Raw genomic sequence first — 19,718 nt, forward strand, 5'->3', positions numbered from 1 at the left:
GTCACAGGTACGACGAAATCTAGTGCAATTGCATTTCACTGCAAAATTACAGAAGCCCTAAAAGGACGTGGTTAAATACTTTGTCTTTTCTCCATTTCCTGGAGCTAACGATCTTTTCAGTTGTTTTCTCAAGATCTCAACTTGTTTTTCTCATTATCATGAAACAATGCTCATCATCTCGAAATCTCAACCCTCTCTCTCTCTCTCTCTCTCTTTCTCTCTCTCTCTCTCTCTCTCTCTCTCTCTCTCTTTCTCTCAATTTTCAATTCATTTCAAAGGGCTTTTTTAGCATGGAAAACATACGTAATCATTGCTAAAGCTTAAAAATAATTAAACACAAAATTACAAACAATTACAGAATAATAAGATTCAATGTTCAATTAACAGAGCTGTATAGAAGTATAGAAGAAAGAAAATATATGAATAATAAAGATAATAATGATAATGAAAATAACAATAATAATAATAATTACAACAATAATACTAACAACAACAAAAATAATAATTTATCTTTTACAGATGACTATAGATTATTTACAGAAATATTAAATCAAAATATGAAGATTTAAAGAGGAAAGATGTACTGGTCTGTGGTAAGTGTATGTACAGCTTTGTGGTATGTGCTGGTCTGTGGTGTGTATGTACAGGTCTGATTAGATGATGGTGCAGGGATGTTCACGGGGGTTTGGAGCTGTTGGACGCTCTCTTCCGCTCGCAGCAGCTGATATAGCGTGATGCAGTGTTTACACATTGGGGTACCTCACCGAGCAGGTACATCAGTTTGTCTTTCTCTCTCTCTCTCTCTCTCTCTCTCTCTCTCTCTTTCTCTCTCTCTTTCTCTCTCTCGATAACGATTCAATTATCCCGTCATCTTGAGAAAAACAAGTTGAGATCTCAAGAAAACAACTGAAATGAACTTGTTATCTTGAGAAAACAGAGAAAATAAAAGGTATTTAGCCATGTCCTTTTAATCGACTGCAGTTAGAAATGCGAAGAATGACAATAAGCTGTCATCTTTACCCGTGAAAGTGCAGCCAGGGACCACGAGGACAGGGACACAAAGATCAGAGAGACAGATATACAGACAGATTACAGACAGGGGCTGTTTCCGAAATCGCCTACTATACTAGCAGTACGTACTGATATGTCCAAAATTCAGTATGTAGTAAGTAGTATGTGAACATGAGCAAAATCTGCAGTAAGCCAAAACTCCCCGGATGTCTACTGATTCGGGAAAATATCTCAGTGTGCATCGGACCAGTCTTCCTCGCGTACTGTTTCCCATAATGCACAGCGCTCGTTCTGCTTTTTCTTTTTCCTCATTTTTTGACGGGAGGAAATCCGTTTTTGGGTGCTGTGAAAGTCATCAAATTACATATAAACCACTTCCTAACTTTTTAAATCATAAATGGATGCTAAATAAGCATTTTATTTATCGGCTTCGCCGTTGTTTACTTCCGCTTTCCGAAACCGGAAATCCAGCGAAGTCTGGCTCAGCATGCTGCATGACAGATCGAACAGAACAGTCATACTACATACTAAATTCAAACGCATGTAGTAGGCAATACCTACTGCCTACTACATTAGTAAGTATGTAGCAGGCCGTTTCGGAAACAGCCAGTATGTGATTAGCAAACAAGCTAACAGCAAAGGAGACACAGAGAGGAGTTCACTCTGATGTCAGGAGACGGTCTGAGCAGGACAGGAGTAGTGTTATTGAACATGTGTGGGCGTGACTCAGTGTTTCTTTATGATTGGTTACATATTTATTTCATCATAAATATCCAAGTTAACCTCGCCCACGTTAACCCAGCGTCAGCACTTTATCAAAAACCTGACTGAGAATAATTGAAAAAGGGATTCAAGTTTAGTTCTAATATAATAGTTTGTACATGTGACTTTAAATATCATAGGTAGAATGTTTTTGTTGATTTGGGTTACAGAGGCTTTAAAGGTTGGTGTTTGGGTCAGTGTGCAGGAGAGGGAGGACAGAGTATCCATGGTACCACAGTATGGATGTTTTGTGACATCAAAGAGACAGCAGCAACACGCTGAACAGAATGTGACGCAGCCCAACTCTGACAGAGACGTCATCGCCACGCTCACTCGCCCTTTGTGAATGCTACAGACAATTACCTGCTCAGTTCACAGATCGGCACACTACACACAGAGTTATATAAGAGAGCGACGTTTACGCTCCCACTTCACAGTTTCCTGTTTACCCAGCATGCATTTGTGTGGACTGTGGGTGTAAACTGGAGCAAATAAAGGAGGAAATCCACAGTTTTCAGAAAAGTTTGACTTCCCATAGGTTTTTCACAGAGAGATACCGACTCCTCTCTCTGGTCATGACCTCATTCTCCTCATTAGATATGGACAGTCTCACACAGTGATGAATTAAAGCTTCTATGTGGAACTTTTGCTTTTAATCTGAACAATATGTACGGAGCGTTTATAAACAAATACAGATTCAGTGTTAGGTAAGTTATCACTTTGTCTGATACCCCCCAAACAACCCCTGACAGAGGTTTCAGACATTTAAAATAACTCTGCAGAAGTGATCAGTCCTTATGCTGATGATCTGGTTAGCTTTTGAAGCACATTAAAGGGATATTTCGCTTTTTTTTTTAGTGGGGTTTTATGTCACAGCAGATGCCGCTCAACTCAGCCCATAGTCTGTATAATAAATGGACGTAGTATCCGTGATGTCACCCATCTGTTTCTGAAGCGCTGTTTTGAACCCAATCATTGGTGGGAGCCATATTGGAAATGTTGAACTCAATTTCTGTTGAGGTAGTGTGAGGCAAAGAGATGATTAACACAGGTGCACCCAGCTTTATTTTTATGTAGCTAAGGACACGACTTCCCAAAACAATTCTATTCATCCATCCATTTTCTTCCGCTTATCTGGGGTCGGGTCGCGGAGGTAGTCCAAGCAAATTGATCCAGACATCCCTCTCACCAGCAACACTTTCAGAATCAGAATCAGAATCAGCTTTATTCGCCAAGTATGCTTGAACACACAAGGAATTTGACTTTAGTAAACTGTGCTCTCTTTGTACAAGGCATAAGAATAGGAATAAGAATAAGAACTACAATAAAAAATAAAATAAAAATATAATAGCTCCTCCTGGGGAATCCCGAGGCGATCCCAGACCACAGAGTTCTGGGTCTACCCCGGGGCCGGGTCCTATTCTATTACAATTCTAACGTGAGAGGAAAATGACTGATTTTAAAACTACTCAAAAAGTGCTATTACACAAATAACATACTGAACAATGTCAGAAAATGTAATTGGTTACTTTCCATTCTTGCAAACATCCACCACCATACAAGGGGAGAAAGAGACGGCTGTGTGTATAAAGAACATGAAATAAGACTCTTAAAATGAAGCAGCACAACAAACAGTTTGATTAATATTTTTATTGTTGAAAAAATAATGAGTATCAGGTTTATAGTTGCAGAGGGTCTTCCTCTCCTTTATGTACACTGATGATATTTTCTGTTTTGTTTCAGGCTCATTTATTAGACATCCAGTATTTAAAAAAATCAAACACGCTTCAAAATCCACAACAAGAGGTTTCAGAGCTCAGCTTCTGTTACAGAGCGGACGGGTTCAGTTCCTCGCTTCGCTCCACGTGTTGGACCTCCGTGTGTCAGACGTGATCCACAGAAGCCAAACACAGAGAGAGAGACGCTGAACTGGACCAGACACACTTTCAATCCAACAGGTTTTCATGACATCTGTCCCACCACCAACCACACCGTTCAGCTTTTACAACCACATTACACACTCAGCTGTTTCCATATCACAGTGAAGACACAGAGGTGGATCATCCAGAAAACAGGAAGATATCACAGCCAATCAGCAGAGGGCTCTTTTTCTGTGAACACAAATATGTAAATCGTATTTCTGTTATACTGCATTCATGTCAAAGGGTTCAAAGGTCGTCTCAGCGCTGACTTTATGAATGAAGCTCAAGTGATTGAATGTCTCTGATGCAGTTACTGTGAGCTTTTTAGACTGTGCACAAGAAGTGGACCAAGCCAACCAAGTCTTTATCATTACCAGAAGCGACCACATTTAGACGAGAGGGCGCTGCTCGCTATTTCATTGACCGGTCAATCAGAGGTAGACGCACCCAGAAGCATACCCTGTTGTATTTATTTTACTCTACGTGGGATAATAATTAAAAATTAAAGCCGCAAGCGGCGATGTGCGGGCCCTCGTTCAAGCACCGCCTGATTTGCGCGACTCCCTGATGTGCACGACCGCCTGATGTAAGCCACCGCCTGATGTGCTGCAGATGTTGCTGTGCTGCCTAGGCTGAAACTGTGAGCTTACCTGTGCAGTTATCAGCATAGTGTACATTGCAGTACCACCTGTCACCAGTAGGTGCTGCTGTGTCTTTAATTATGTTCTGAAGGATTGTTCATCACAGATCATTATAGAAAGAGTTGTGATCACAAGCATGTTAAAAACATGTTCTGAGAGTAAATACTCATTGTGTCCATTAGGTGGCGCTATTCATATGACAAACATGTGTATATAGATGAGTTCAGGCTGGGCCCATGATGAAACATGTCAAATTTGGAAGAGATCGGAGATTGTATGTAAATGTCAGTACCATGCATTTCCTGTGGGTGGCGCTATGGCTGTAGTAGATAAATGAGTCCATAGGTGTGTTGAGGGATGGACCCTGATCATGTGTATGTAAGTTCAAACAGATTGAACACTGTATGAAGGAGCTATAAGTATTTCCTGTTTCATGGCGAGACATCAGAGTTTGAGGCGTGGCCACGCCCACATCCATTGACTTAGGAAGTACCCTTTGACAAATGTTCATCTGCAGTGTGAAAACAACATTGTGAGCGAAGCAGGAGTTGATTGGACAAAAACTGTAGGACATGTGATTTTCTGCTGCCAGTAGGGGGCGCTATATGAAATTGGTGAATATTTGCCTATAGAGGCGTTCAGGCTGGGGCACTTATCATGCATGACCGGCCTGAGCCTGATCCATAATTGCAAATGAGAGATATTACTGTTTAGAGTTTTTCAAAATGTCCTCCAAATGTAGCGAGGTGCCACGCCCACACCAATTGACTTGGAGAAATTCTGTCTGATAACTTTTGATCGTTAATCTGTCCACTCCAAAATGTGCGTGGTTGGGAGTTGGTGGGACCAAAACTGTAGGAGATGTTTACACAAATACATACCCAAAATAATGGGGTCAAAAACAGAAAAATCAAAATGGCCGACTTCCTGTTGGGATTTCACCACGACGTTAAGAGGCTTTTTTGTAGACCTTGGCATGACACCTTACCAAAAAAAATTTCATGCATGTATGTTGAACCGTCGTGAGGGGCTGGCCCTCCGAAATTTTCAACTTCAAGGGGGCGCCGTTGAGCCATTTTGGGGAATTTTTTTTCGGGACCACCAAAATGTCGAATTTTTCACCAGGCCTGGTGCATGTGCAGCGGTTGGGGAACTTTGCACCGCGTTAAGGCAAGCACATTTGACATACAAAATACGGAAGAAAGAATAATAATAATAATTAAAGCCGCAAGCGGCGATGTGCGGGCCCTCGTTCAAGCACCGCCTGATGTGCGCGACTCCCTGATGTGTACGACCGCCTGATGTGCTGCAGGTGTTGCTGTGCTGCCTAGGCTGAAACTGTGAGCTTACCTGTGCAGTTATCAGCATAGTGTACATTGCAGTACCACCTGTCACCAGTACGTGCTGCTGTGTCTTTAATTATGTTCTGAAGGATTGTTCATCACAGATCATTATAGAAAGAGTTGGGATCACAAGCATGTTAAAAACATGTTCTGAGAGTAAATACTGCTTGTGTCCATTAGGTGGCGCTATTCATATGACAAACATGTGTATGTATATGAGTTCAGGCTGGGCCCATGATGAAACATGTCAAATTTGGAAGAGATCGGAGATTGTATGTAAATGTCAGTACCACAAATTTCCTGTGGGTGGCGCTATGGCTGTAGTACATAAATGAGTCCATAGATGTGTTGAGGGATGGACCCTGATCATGTGTATGTAAGTTCAAACAGATTGAACACTGTATGAAGGAGCTATAAGTATTTCCTGTTTCATGGCGAGACATCAGAGTTTGAGGCGTGGCCACGCCCACACCGATTGACTTAGAGAAATTCTGTCTGATGACTTTTGATCGTCAATGTGTCTACTTCAAAATGTGCGTGGTTGGGAGTTGATCGGAGCAAAATTGTAGGAACTATTTACATAAATACATACTTTAGCGGTTGAAAAAATGTACTCCAAGTTTAGCGAAGTGCCACGCCCACAAAAATTGAGTTAGAGAAATTCTGTCTGATATCGTTTGATCGTTAATCTGTCCACTCCAAAATGTGCGTGGTTGGGAGTTGATCGGAGCAAAATTGTAGGAGCCATTTACATAAGTACATACCCAAAATAATGGGGTCAAAAACAGGAAAATCAAAATGGCCGACTTCCTGTTGGGATTTCACCACGACGTTAAGAGGATTTTTTGTAGGTCTTGGCATGACACCTTACCAAAAAAAATTTCATGCATGTATGTTGAACCGTATTATGGGGCTTGCCTTTTCAAATTTCCAACTTCAAGGGGGCGCCGTTGAGCCATTTTGGGGATTTTTTTTTCAGGTCCACCAAAATGTCGAATTTTTCACTAGGCCTGGTGCATGTGCAACGGTTGGGGACTTTTGCACCGCGTTGAGGCAAGCACATTTGACATACAAAATACGGAAGAAAGAAAGAAAGAAAGAAAGAAAGAATAATAATAATAAGAATAATCCCTCGGGTTACAAGAGGGCCTCGCCGACATTGTCGGTGCTCGGGCCCTAATAATAATAATAATAATAAGAATAATCCCTCGGGTTACAAGAGGGCCTTCGCCGACATTGTCGGTGCTCGGGCCCTAAAAAGATCATGCTCTAACAAACAAGAAAACTGGAAACTGAGGACTGAAATCATGAACTTGTTGATAAATGTTTACTGAGGTAATAAATAAGCCGGATCCTTCTGTCTTTGACATTTAATGAAGTCTGGTCCCTTTTTGCGGCGAGTAGAAGTCGCCCCCTGCTCGCCATTGGAAAGAATGCATGTGTAAACTGAGAGGTTAAGTCCACTTCTTACACACAGTCTATGATTTTAACAGTCCGTTCATTTGACATTAATGCTGAAAACAAAGAGATGTTTTGTGCTCACGTTACTGCCGTCCATAATTCAAAGCAGCCTATCAGGGTTCAGACTGATCTCTAACCGCTCATGTCAGTTTGTTTTATTAAAATTTAAATCAGATACTTTAAATTCTCTTTGAAGCCTTTTCAGTTATTGTTCTCTTGTTCCTTTGAGTGGATGATTTAAATTTGGATGTTTCTTCAGACACAAACATGGCGCCTATGATCGTTTAAAGTTCCTGTGAGGACTTCCAGCGAGGGAAAAACGTATTGAAATGAATGCTGATGTCTCTGCGAGCTGCAAAAGCAAGGGACACCATCAGTAACAGGACTGACTTTTTCTATAGTGTTATTGTTAGTGCCTAAAACTGCTGTCAGCTGAAGTGATTAACTGCAAACTGCTGAAACTGATTTTTATTCCCTTTTTAGTCCATTTCCAAGACCAAGATTCAGAATTTGTGATCTAGTTAGATAAATAAAGCAGGATGAGATTTGTTGTTTAAAGCAGTGGTTCCAAAAGTGTGGGTCAGGACCCCCTGGGGAGTTGCGGGACATTGATGCGTCGTGCTTCGGCATCCGGCAAAAATAGAAGTCTTGTGTAACTGATCCGTTGCGTTCCGGCCTGCTGGACAAGAGACGCAGTCAGAACGTAACGGAGGGGATCCAGTGGAAGTTAACACATTGACTAGAATAGAAACCTATCAGATCCGGTGCCGTGGTGGATTGAGATGGACTGGACACGGATCTGGTGGAATTTGGCCGGGATCAGGGGTCGTGAAATAACTTTTAAAAAATCAATTTTTAATGTATTGTTGTAAAATATCTACAAAAATTGAAACCATCATCAATTTTCATACTTTGTTTCTACATGACAAGAGGGAATGATGCTGCTTCTAGCCTTTATTAAATTACAAAGACATGTAGGTTGTTGGATTGGCCTGCTGGTTCTTGCATGCAGCTGTGAGCATCATTTAACCACTTCAGTACAATGGGTGTCGCCAGTCTCTGACACAGTTATTTTGGGGGTCTTGGACTAAAAGGTTTGGTTTAAAACACTGCTGACACATGGAACAGGTCAGATTAAGAAGAGCACCTTTTTGTCCACAGGGGGGCGCCAGAATCTGCACAACCTGAAAGTTCCTCACAGGAGCTTTACATATGAAAACTCTCTTTTTAAAGATCTTTTTAAATGTATAACACCTTGTCTCCAAAGCTAGGACTACTCTTAAGACTATAAGCCATGACTCTGAAGTATCAGCGATCACTGCAATGACTGAAGTTGAGCTGATATGACTCTACAAAGAGAAGACATCTTACTGAAAGCACTGTGAACAACTTTGACATGGTCTGCAGTAACGTACAGCACGTACATCTGTGGTGAACCGTCTGAAACATGTTCCACCTCTCTGGCGCTGCACATTGAGGGAAGCTGGTTAAACATAGTGTTCACATGAGATAAGGACATTTGAAGACAACCTGATAACTAGTCAAAGTTAAAGGTTGGGAATCTTGTTCTGGCGTCTGATTGAACTCTCGTGGTCATGAAGAGAGAAGCTGCATGTAAACAAATGAGTCGAGCATATAAAAAGCAATATACAGCCTATGAAGAGCTAACATGGAGACAGAGTCACTTTGACATTTTGCATCCTAACCATTACAGGCTGACGTCTTACAGCACCCGCACCGTGTGCTCCAGTCTGATATGAAAACCCTTATCATGGCTTCATATTGGTTTCCAGTATGATGATTAAAGGTGCTACAGACACGCACTGAGACATTGTGAGGCAGAGGGCAGTCGGCAGTTCATGCCTTTAGTAGTATTTATGAATGTTTTAATCTGTTTGCATATGTTTGGTATATTTCATCAGCTCTTGTTGTCGATTTATCAAGTGCAGATTCTGATGCAGGTGATTCACAACAAAGCCTTTGACATACACTACCTGTCCAAAGTTTGGACACACCTTCTCATGCAATGGTTTTTAATTATTTTAATTATTTTCAACATTCATATTAATATTGAAGACATCAAAACTATGAAATAATCTGGTTTGGCCATAATCTGGATTACAACAGTAGTCAAATAGGGCTATCCATTGTGTACTAACCCTACCTCTGAACAACACAACTGATGGTCTCAAACACATTAAGAAGGCAAGTCATTCTACAAATGAACTCTTGACAAGGCTCATGTTCATTAGAAACCATTCCAGGAGACCACTTCATGAAGCAGACTGAGAGAATACCAAGAGTGTGCAAAGCTGTCATGAAGGAAAAAGGGGGCTACTTTACAGAATCTAAAATATAAAACATATTCTGCTTTGTTTAACACTTTTTTGTTCATTCAATAATTCCATATATGTTCTTTCATAGTTTTCATGTCTTCAGTATTAATCTACAGTGTTTACAATAATTACAATAAATACAAACCCTTGAATGAGAAGGTGTTTACAAACTTTTGACTGGTAGTGTAATTTCACTCTTTTAAAGCTCCTGTGAGGAGTTTTTATTTGGTTGTGAAACAGGCTGAAATTATATCAGAGCTCCTTCATGACCTGCAAAAGCAAACTGAATCATCAGCATAGAGATTTACTTTTTCATGATCTGGATTTTTTAGGCCTGGGGGCAGTTGTCAAAAGAAGGGATCAAAACCTTCTTTTTTTTTTTTTTACATTTCCCTTGGCAAAGATTATCAATAAATAAAACATTTGACTGTAAAAATAAAGTTTTTTGTGACAAACTAGTACCCCAGGTTAGTAATATAAGGTACCACTTTGTCTAGAGGGGGGCGCCAAAATTGACACAAACAGGAGTTACTAACAGGAGCTTTAATTTTGATCATTTACAAGATGCATCCTTTTAGAAAAAAAAATACATATACAACATATTCCAATAATTTACTCTGATTTGTGGTACTTTGTGTGTAAATCAGCCCACCTTCCCTGAAATCAAATGTCTCAGTGACACTGACTGATTAAAACAAAGAGCTGCATCATCATGAGCCAGTCATCCGTCAAACCAATGCCCTGTGTTCAATGATGCATGATATGGTTTTAGTGAGTTAGCCGTGAGAAAACAGGCTAAAAACCCAGAGAGGAGATTCACAAAGCTGCCTGATTGATCAATAATCAATATTAAAAACACAGAGATGACATGGAGACATCAACAGAACATAAGGCAGTGATTAAAAAAATCTGTTCTCTGATTCCTGTAAACTTTCAAACTTTCTTATCGATTAATTCAAAGAAACGATCACGTTTATTAAAAAGAAAAGTTAGAGAAAAATATAATATTCTAATAGTTTATCGTCTCTTTTGGTTCAAGATACAAATCATATTACATCTAATGGAGTTAATTTACAAAAGATCAGGAGTCTCATATCGTTCATTATATCCATATATTACAAGCTACATAAACTGAAGAGGCCTGTGCATATCATCGGTTCAAATCAAAGAGGAGCAGCGCGGTTAAACGCCGCTCCAGAGTTAGTGTGGAGAGCAGAGGGGGGCACACACACACACAAGCACACACAAACACACACACACTCACACACACACAGCTCAGCATCTCAGGAGGATTACGTCAAATCAGTAAACATATGATTGAAAATGTTGACTCTCTTCAGCTGATTTAAAATATCTAAGACTTTTATATTCTGAAGACGAACGTTTCAGCTGCTGAGCGTAGGGTTGGACTAATTTCAGGACTGAGTGTATTTAAAGTTTCTCTTGTGCAAACCACAGCAGAGCTTTGAATTCAAATGTCAGGATGGAAATTAGTTGACTTGGAGTAAACCCAATATTTTCATTTTTGCTCTTCTTTTCAAACTCTGCTCGCTCTTTTTTTTGGGGGAAAAAATGATTGTAAGAAAACGCTTCTGTACCCCAGGTCTATCACAGCTTATGATCATCACTACTTAGAGCCACAGCCTGCATTTAAGACCTGGACCCAGCCTCCATGAGGTCACACATCGGTTCGTGAGGGCGGCATCTTTGCTGTCGTCGTCTTGGTGTTTGTGCCTAAAGATGAACGACCACTTCCAAAGTGCACACTCTTCTCTTCTACAAGTGATGCAAACTTTTTTTTTTTTTTAGATATTAAAGCCTAGTTAATAATTTTTTCTACTATTATTAATTTTATTTTTACAGCTTGACTTGACACAATGAGAGCAGCTGACTCTCTCTCTTTTATTTTGAGGGCTTTTACACCTTGTTATTTATAGAGGAGAGGACATTGGATAGTGTAGGAAACAGGGAGAGAGCGGGGGATTGACGTGTAGGAAAGAGGCCACAGGTTGGATTCGAACCCGGGCCATCCGCTACATGGCAGCTTAACCATTAGGCCAAGTCCGCACCCTCCAGTGTATTTTAGTGCAACTTCATTTTATATTTATTATTTTATTTAACTTCATTTTTTTCCTTGAGTTTAACCATTTAAAAATATATTTAAAATATTTTGAAATAATTAAATTCATTCAGAGTTCTTTAATACGAATTTTACATCTTTTAAAACATGTTTAATTCTTGTTCTGACCTTTCTGTGATTTTATGACCAGCTTGTTTTATTTTGCTGCCCACGTTAAGCACTCTGTAACCTGGCTTTTGAAAAGTGCTTTAAAAAATAAAGATATTGTTATTATTATTGAAGCTGAACTAGATATTTCAAAATCTCTGCAGTATCAATAAAACTTAAAGGTAGACTTGTGACGAGCAACTGACTCGATAAATCCAGCTAATTTTCTCATAGAGTTCCTCACAATCAGAAATCAGAACTTTGGTGTCGCCCCCTGCTGGCCATTAAAAGAAAATCATGTATAAAGGAAGTGGATGTCTGCACCAGGGAACATCCTTTTGGTTTCATGTCAAGACTCTCATTTACAGCTCAATGTAACATGATTACAGCCTGGTTTTAAAAGGGTGAAGCTTGTCTGTTTATTTTAAAACTCTGTACAAGAGGCGATGTTTTTTTTTATCAAAGAAAATCCTAGCTAGTTATGTGGTAATTTACAAAAAATAGGGGCTTATCTGAGTTGAAAGGAAAGCACTTTGTAGCTCATGGGTGTAGAAACCCACTCAGCTCCACCTCTTCTCCTGTTTCTAGGTTGAGTAAGTGTTTCAAATGGCACCAGCCATCGCTGTGCTTCAGGAACCGGTGTGTGACGTCACAGAGACTGCAGCCACGTCTCATACAGTCCATGCTTTAAAGGCACTTTGTCATTGGCGTTAAGACCACAGGCTACATCCACCTCTAATGTTCAGTCCTTGGTTTCAGTGAAAACCTCTTCACCTTTGAAGCACCTGGCATAAAAATGATGATTAAATACTTTAAATTTACAGAATCAGTCCAAGTGTCAGCCTCAGATTATTATTAGTCAACCCTACGATTGGAGAGCAGCCTCACTCAGAAACATTTGCCTTATATTAAACTTAGTTTGGATGAAGTGTTGAAACTCTCTCCTTCCTGCACCGAGCCCTCAATCTTAAGAAACTAAAGGACAGAATAAAGAAACCATTCAGTTGCTGTCTTTCTCTCTACGCATCATTCTGTCCGTCTGTCAGTCCGTCTGTCTGTCCACTCCCTCTTAAGCAGCATGATTCACATAGTTCTTTACTACAATCTTAAAACCCTTACTAAAGTCAAATCTGATCAGTCAGCACATCACATGGCCACATGACAGCCTCACACGATGCTTCCATCATCAAAATAAAAACACGACTAAATCCAGAATCAGAACGGGAAAGGGTTAAAAATCCTAATCTGGCCCAGATTATAGTGAATTCATAACAACACAATAAATTAAAATGATAGCATAACACGTGGTTAATGCCACGACAATGGCACTGGAGTCAAACTGATCATGAGTAATGTCACCTTTGATATCAAAGAAAGAAATGGAAGAAGAAGAAGAAGAAGAAGAAGGTACGACATCAGCGATATAATCCTGTTACTGAAACCAGGGCAGGGAGGCGAGTGTGGGCCGGGGCACCACGTTACTGCACGAACACAGCAGAGAGCACAGGCTGAGAGAGGAGGAGGAGGAAGAGGAAGAGGAGGAGGAAGAGGAGGAGGGGATTTGGCAGCTAAACATGTACAACAGTTAAAAACAGAACACAACATGTAAGGAGAGCGTCAGGTCCAACACGAACATCTATGAGATCAAACACACGAAATTAAAGAATCATTCAACTCAACGACCAAACAGCATGACCATCAGCTTGCTGAGAGGAGAGTAGTAGTAATGTTACAGTAAAGTTACCTGAGTTAGATACCTGGAGACAGTGGTTCAAACTACAAAACAAGATGGCCGCCTGACTTAAACGCAACATCCTGCAGGGTTCAAGTTTTACTGGAAGCTCACAAACTCACAGCAGGTTAGAGACGAGTGTGATTTCACCACTAGAGCCTTCAAGTTATGAGAATGAAGTCAGAATATTGACATAACGAAGGTGAGTGGTGAGTTATTTTGAAGAGGAGGATCAGAGGAGCAGCCGCCCGCACTCAAACGAGGAAAGTGGAGCATCTTGTGGAGTTTCTTAAAGAACCAAACACTCAATCTTCAGCTCATCAGCATACGTATGAGGGATCCGATGAGCTTCAGTAAGTCACTTTCACAAGATGATCCTCAATATGGTGCAGGCTGCTCTTCTGATCCCCTCCTGTATGTTATTTCACATCGTTTCTCATAAAAATACAACTTCATCATCGTAGTTTTTAAGCTGAAGTTGCACTTTAATCTTTAATGGACCACATCAAGTTGAGTCAGTGTGAACTTGATGGTAAAGATTTGGATATTTGAAGACTGTTTTAAGTTACACAGAGTTTATCTTTGTGCTGTATTTACTCTGAGTGTGTTTCAGTAGGCAGGCTGCATAGTTCAATAGCTCATATCATCTTTACAAAAACGTTTGAATCTGCTTTAGTATTGCTTCAGGAGGCTCTGCTGGCGAAACACGTCCTCTGCAGGGGGCTGGTTTTTGCAGCTGCAGGCTCAGATTGATAATTAAAGGGTTGGATAAATAACTCCATCACATCGCTCTCCTCAAGGTCAGAAGAGTCCACTGACGTTAGGAGAAGTCTGACCTCAGGAGCTCTGGAGATGCTGGTCTACCTCTCACAGAATAACATGGGACTTCCACCAGATCAGTGTCCGCTGCGGTCCTGCTCCGTGCTCTTTCGTCCGTCAACACCCACCGGTTGCGTTTTCAGAACGCAGCACGGAGCAGGACAGCCCGACAGCTGGAGTCATGTGACCGAGGTTTTCCCTCTGTGATCAATGAATCAAGGATTCTCCTCCTCCTCTCCTCATCCATGATGTCTTTCTGGTCCTCTGAAAACCTCTGACTTGTTGACTCCAGGCCTGGCTCCGCTGTCGTAGTTAAGTTAAAATTCAGATCCAGTGGAAGTAAACACATTGACTAGAATAGAAACATATCAGATCTGGTGCCGTGACGGATCGGACACGGATCGGACACGGATCTGGTGGAATTTGGCCATAACTCGATCAGTGTGGCGTTAGAGGAGAAGCTCCTGAGGTCTACGAGAGGAAGTAACTGATTTGTGAAGGGAGTCTGGTGGCTTTGAGAAGAGCAATCTCTTTAATCTAGAAAAGATTAATAAATCTAAATAAAGGGCGTTCTGTGACGTTTTTAAAAATATCTGAGCCTTTGTAGGAGAAAGCTGCAGCACCGACAGCCGGCTTTGTAGAGAACAAAACCTTTCTGCACTTGTCAGCCATCTATCAGGGTTTAAAACGGATGTTCAGAGACCTATCAGCCGTGTGTCAGAGAGAGCTGAAGGTCGTGTTAGAAGCTGCAGAGTGTGTGTGAGCGTCGGTAAACCCTGCAGCTGAAGATGTTGCATTTAAGTTCAGGTCCGAATGCCTTCATGAATCAATTAGTGCATGTAGTGCTGCTGATCACAGGGAACACACAGTAGTCAGCCTCTACTGCCACTGCTTAACTAACACACACACACACGCACACATAAACACACACACGCACACGCATACACACACACACACACACACACACACACACACACTACTGACGGACCATCAAAACCAGGTGAGATGATGATGTTGACGATGACAGGTCTGTTCTGATTCTTCCCTCTCCTCTCTGAGAGTTTCTTGAGAAGACAGGAGGGGAGGGTTTGATGAGGGGAGACAGAGGGAGGGATAGAGGGAGCAGGTCAGAGGTAAAGAAGAGGAGGGGGAGCTCTAGGCGGAGTCACAGAGGATCTGCTCCAGCACCGTCAGCAGGTGCTTGAGGCCGTAGATGTATCCGTGATCGGGGCTCTCGCTCGGGAAAACGTGAGCGAAATCGATCATCCTGACCTCCACCTCTGCGTCTCCTCCTCCGCTCCCCTCTGTCGTGTCACCTCCTTCTCCTGTCTGCGTCTCCTCCCCTCTTCTTCTCCTGCCGCCGTCTTCCTCCTCTTCGTCCTCGTCCTTCCCTTCCAGTTGTGATTTGTTTCCATTTCCGTTCGGTGCCTGCTGCAACTCACCTGTCCGTTTCCACGCCGAGTTGTCTTCTTCGCACAGTGCTGAGGTTTTATCTCCAGAGAGCACGCTCGCTGTCGTCTCCGTGGTGTCACTAGCTCCACTGTTGCCATGGAGAAGACCCTTGGCACAGTGATGGTGGCCCCCTTTCGTGTGGTTGGCATAGATGGTAGCCAGGCTGTAGTCCCAGGGCACCTGAATGTTGTTGTTGTTGTACTCAGCCACTTCCTCTTCCTGTTCCGCCCCATCCTGTCTGGCTGTTCCATCAACGATCCCACCGCCGTCGCTCTCTGATGATAACCTGCCGGTCTTCCCCGTAGGTGGGCTGATGGCAGGAGTGCTGAGAGGGAAGGGGAGAGAGGATGAGGAAGAAGAGGAGGGGACACCCTCATACACAAAGAGAAGGGAGCTGGCGTAAAAGGTGAGCTGCTGCTGGGACTCGAACCAGCGGAGGATCCGCTGCACTCTGGAGATGCTGGCCGACACGGCGTCCCTCCTCAGACTGACCTCGTTGTGGAAGAATTTCACCAGACCTGCAGGAGGAGAGGAGGAGAGGACAGGAGGAGAGGAGAGGAGAGGAGAGGAGAGGAGAGGAGAGGAGAGGAGAGGAGAGGAGAGGAGAGGAGAGGAGAGGAGAGGAGAGGAGAGGCATCCAGTTTATTATAACCAGTGTTGTTGCCCCCTGGTGGCCATCAGAGAGAATACAGGTTTGAAGCACTTTAAGTTTGAATCCATGAGGCTGTTAGTATGTCAAATTTTTATATTAATGGAATAATTAACAAGAAAACTTCATCCTAACATTTATAAACAGCCTATGTTTGATATTTCTGATTGAGGAATGACTTAAATCAATAGTTTGCTATAGGAATGACAGGATTTGTGCAACTAACTGCTGTTTTATTTAGGTATGCACCAATATAGTAGATCTATACAAGGTAATAAGCCTCACGTTTTAGACTACTGCAAGGTCTTTGCACTTAGAAACAAACACAAAATAGAAAAGCAAGAGATAAATGATAGCTCATTTGTTTATATTTATTATTTCTCTATTTATCTCACTGCTTTTCTAACAATTTATGCATTTTCAATTCAATGCAATATAATGGGACTGAGGGCCTGTGTACACTGCCTTCATTTTTGCAGTAAAAATAAAGTAAGCATCAAAAATTAAATTAAACAAAAATAAAAACTGATAGGCTGAACTTTTTATTTTAACACTGGAATCTGTATCCGCCTCGATTTCCTCCGTGGATGTTACTCCACTCATTACTGCTTCACTAATGAGAGCTATGCTAAGAGTTCCTACATCAGGGGAATTCAACAGATGCACCCACACAAACAGATGCATACATACCATCTTTAATAGTGTCCTTCCCCAGTCCCCTCCCGTAGTGCTGATCATACGAGTCAAACGTGTCGCTGCACACTTTGTACACCTGAAACACAAGAAGAGTCACGTTAGGATGATGTTTGATGTATTTCTTTATTTGATTCTCAAAGTAAATAACCCAGTCAGTACATCTCATCAGTGTCTCCTCTTCACTGATCATACACTGACTCCATCTAGTGGCCCACAGCTACACCCACACCCTGCTCCATAACATCAGAGTCTCCTGCATGTTGAGTCAAGCTTAGACGAAGTGCACTCTGACAGACGGCTGGATTACAACCAGGATGTTTTATTAACACCATACCAAATAAAAGTGACCAATGTCAGGGGGAAGACCCGACCTATCATAACACGACAAGGGGGAACACTAGTGAGGGGTCCGAAAGTATGGAGTGAGCTCCTGTCTGAGGGGATCGGGTCTGCTGAGTCAGTGATCTCTTTTAAATCTCGTCTTAAAACAGTCTTCCTGGACTTTATTTTATTCTACTTGATTTTAACTGGTTTACAAATATATATGTCAAATAATTGAATTCCTTTAGAGTTCTTTTAAAGGAATTAAATTATCTGAAATATGTTTTCTTTCTTTATCTTGCCTTTTGTGTTTTTACGACCTGCTTGTTGCATTTTGCTGCCCATGTATAGCACTTTGTAACCAGTTTTTTGAAAAGTGCTCTTTAAATAAAATCATTACTATTATTATTATAACAACCATATGATCAGTAATGATGCTATAAAATTAAAAACAATTAATCCAACTGTAGTGGCTGCTTGATTTTGTCAAAACAAACGCAAAGAGTGGGGAGAGTGGATCGTACACGGGATCCAAAGATTGTTAATGTCCAGCCAAGGATGCAGTTTCTTTGGTGTTTTATTGAACAACAAAAAGGGCTTCTTTCAAACAATAGGTAGCGTCTATGTGCTCTCACAACTCTTGGTAAAAAAACACTCACCTCCCTCGGTGTCTGCCCCCTCCAATCTTACTTGCCCATGACTTTTGACACTACCAGTCAAAAGTTTGGAAGCACCTTCTCATTCAAGGGTTTGTATTTTAATGATTGTAAACACTGTAGATTAATAACAAAGACATCAGAACTATGAAAGAACATATATGGAATTATTGAATGAACAAAAAAGTGTTAAACAAAGCAGAATATGTTTTATATTTTAGATTCTGTAAAGTAGCCCCCTTTTTCCTTCATGACAGCTTTGCACACTCTTGGTATTCTCTCAGTCTGCTTCATGAAGTGGTCTCCTGGAATGGTTTCTAATGAACATGAGCCTTGTCAAGAGTTCATTTGTAGAATGACTTGCCTTCTTAATGTGTTTGAGACCATCAGTTGTGTTGTTCAGAGGTAGGGTTAGTACACAATGGATAGTCCTATTTGACTACTGTTGTAATCCAGATTATGGCAAAACCAGATTATTTCATAGTTTTGATGTCTTCAGTATTAATCTACAATGTGGAAAATAATTAAAATAAATAGAAAACATTGAATGAGAAGGTGTGTCCAAACTTTTGACTGGTAGTGTATACGAAACAATGTAAATAGCTCCAACACCAACTCTCTTCTGATTTCGCTTTACGTGCAAACAAAATCACACTTTGATTCAAGATAACGTCAGCTAGCATCAACAAATCAAATGTTAGCATTAAACAAGTATATGAGCTTGTATAAAGTAAGCTACATGTTGAGAACGGGGCCCGAGTTTCTGATCCTTCGTGCAGAAAAAGGAGATCATGTCTTCAGCTCACCTATGCTACAACCACTTTATCCCCTTCATCTGTTGTTTCTCTAACTCTCCTCCCTCACTATCACTCCTCCATCAGGAGGATCATTACCACTAATTAGTTTCCTCTGTATCAAAACAAACACATAGCTGAGATTAGTGCTGGAATTTTCCTAGCTCGGGGCCAGACACGATCTGTTTTTAACGCCCTGTTAAAAAAATGAGTCAGATGACAGACTCCTCTGTTTTAACACTGAATGAATTATTTAACCTCTTAAACTCTTTTAACCCAATTCTGAACCTTTTTTTTAAAGAGATAATGTAGTTTAAATTAAAGCTTGGTTGAAGTCATTTTAATCTCCTTATAAGTCCAAATGTGCTTCAGTTTCCAAAAACGGTACCTTAAAAAAAATGTGCAGAGCAGTCACGTACTGGTTTGGGCTGCAATTGAAGACACTCAGACCTCACCGATTTAAAACTTTTCCTACACATCTTGTCTGTTTTATGTGTAGCTTTCTTAACCGTGTTACTTCACAGGTGTGAGATTCAAGACAGTAACAAAGATCAGGTTTAAAGACGGGGCTCAATCTCAGAGCAGAGTCTCTTTATCACAAATAACTTTAAACAAATGATCCAAACTAAAGCTCTCACCTCCTCTCCCGACTCATTTTTTGGTTTAAATTAAAAACAGAACTTAAAATCTGCATAAAAAGTTTGTTAGTTTCATTATAAATATCCAGTTGATCATATAAACCAATATGGGTCCAGCATGATGCAGAAAACAAAGCTTGGGTCAACGTAGAGCAGGGGTTCCCAAACTTTTCAGCCCAGGACCCCCAAAATACGGTGCCAGAGACTCGGGTCACACTGTTACTTAGGTTGGTTAAACATTACTTACAGCCATGGGTA

The 19,718-nt window shown here is 41.2% G+C and overlaps 1 protein-coding gene across 1 annotated transcript in view; it reads right to left on the bottom strand.

Annotated features, from left to right (window-relative positions):
* Positions 1 to 10,478: 10,478 nt before the first annotated feature.
* Positions 10,479 to 19,718, bottom strand: part of ipmkb (inositol polyphosphate multikinase b) — a 38,441-nt gene continuing 29,201 nt past the window's right edge. The window contains exons 5-6 of the mRNA XM_034708829.1: positions 17,046 to 17,127; positions 10,479 to 16,224 (exon numbers count right to left, since the gene is read on the bottom strand). Coding sequence (XP_034564720.1) covers positions 15,410 to 16,224; positions 17,046 to 17,127 — 897 coding nt within the window. The 3' untranslated portion in view covers positions 10,479 to 15,409. The remainder of the gene's footprint in view (positions 16,225 to 17,045; positions 17,128 to 19,718) is intronic.

The sequence above is a fragment of the Notolabrus celidotus genome, chromosome 18 (assembly GCF_009762535.1).
Source record: "Notolabrus celidotus isolate fNotCel1 chromosome 18, fNotCel1.pri, whole genome shotgun sequence".
Lineage (NCBI taxonomy): Eukaryota > Metazoa > Chordata > Actinopteri > Labriformes > Labridae > Notolabrus > Notolabrus celidotus.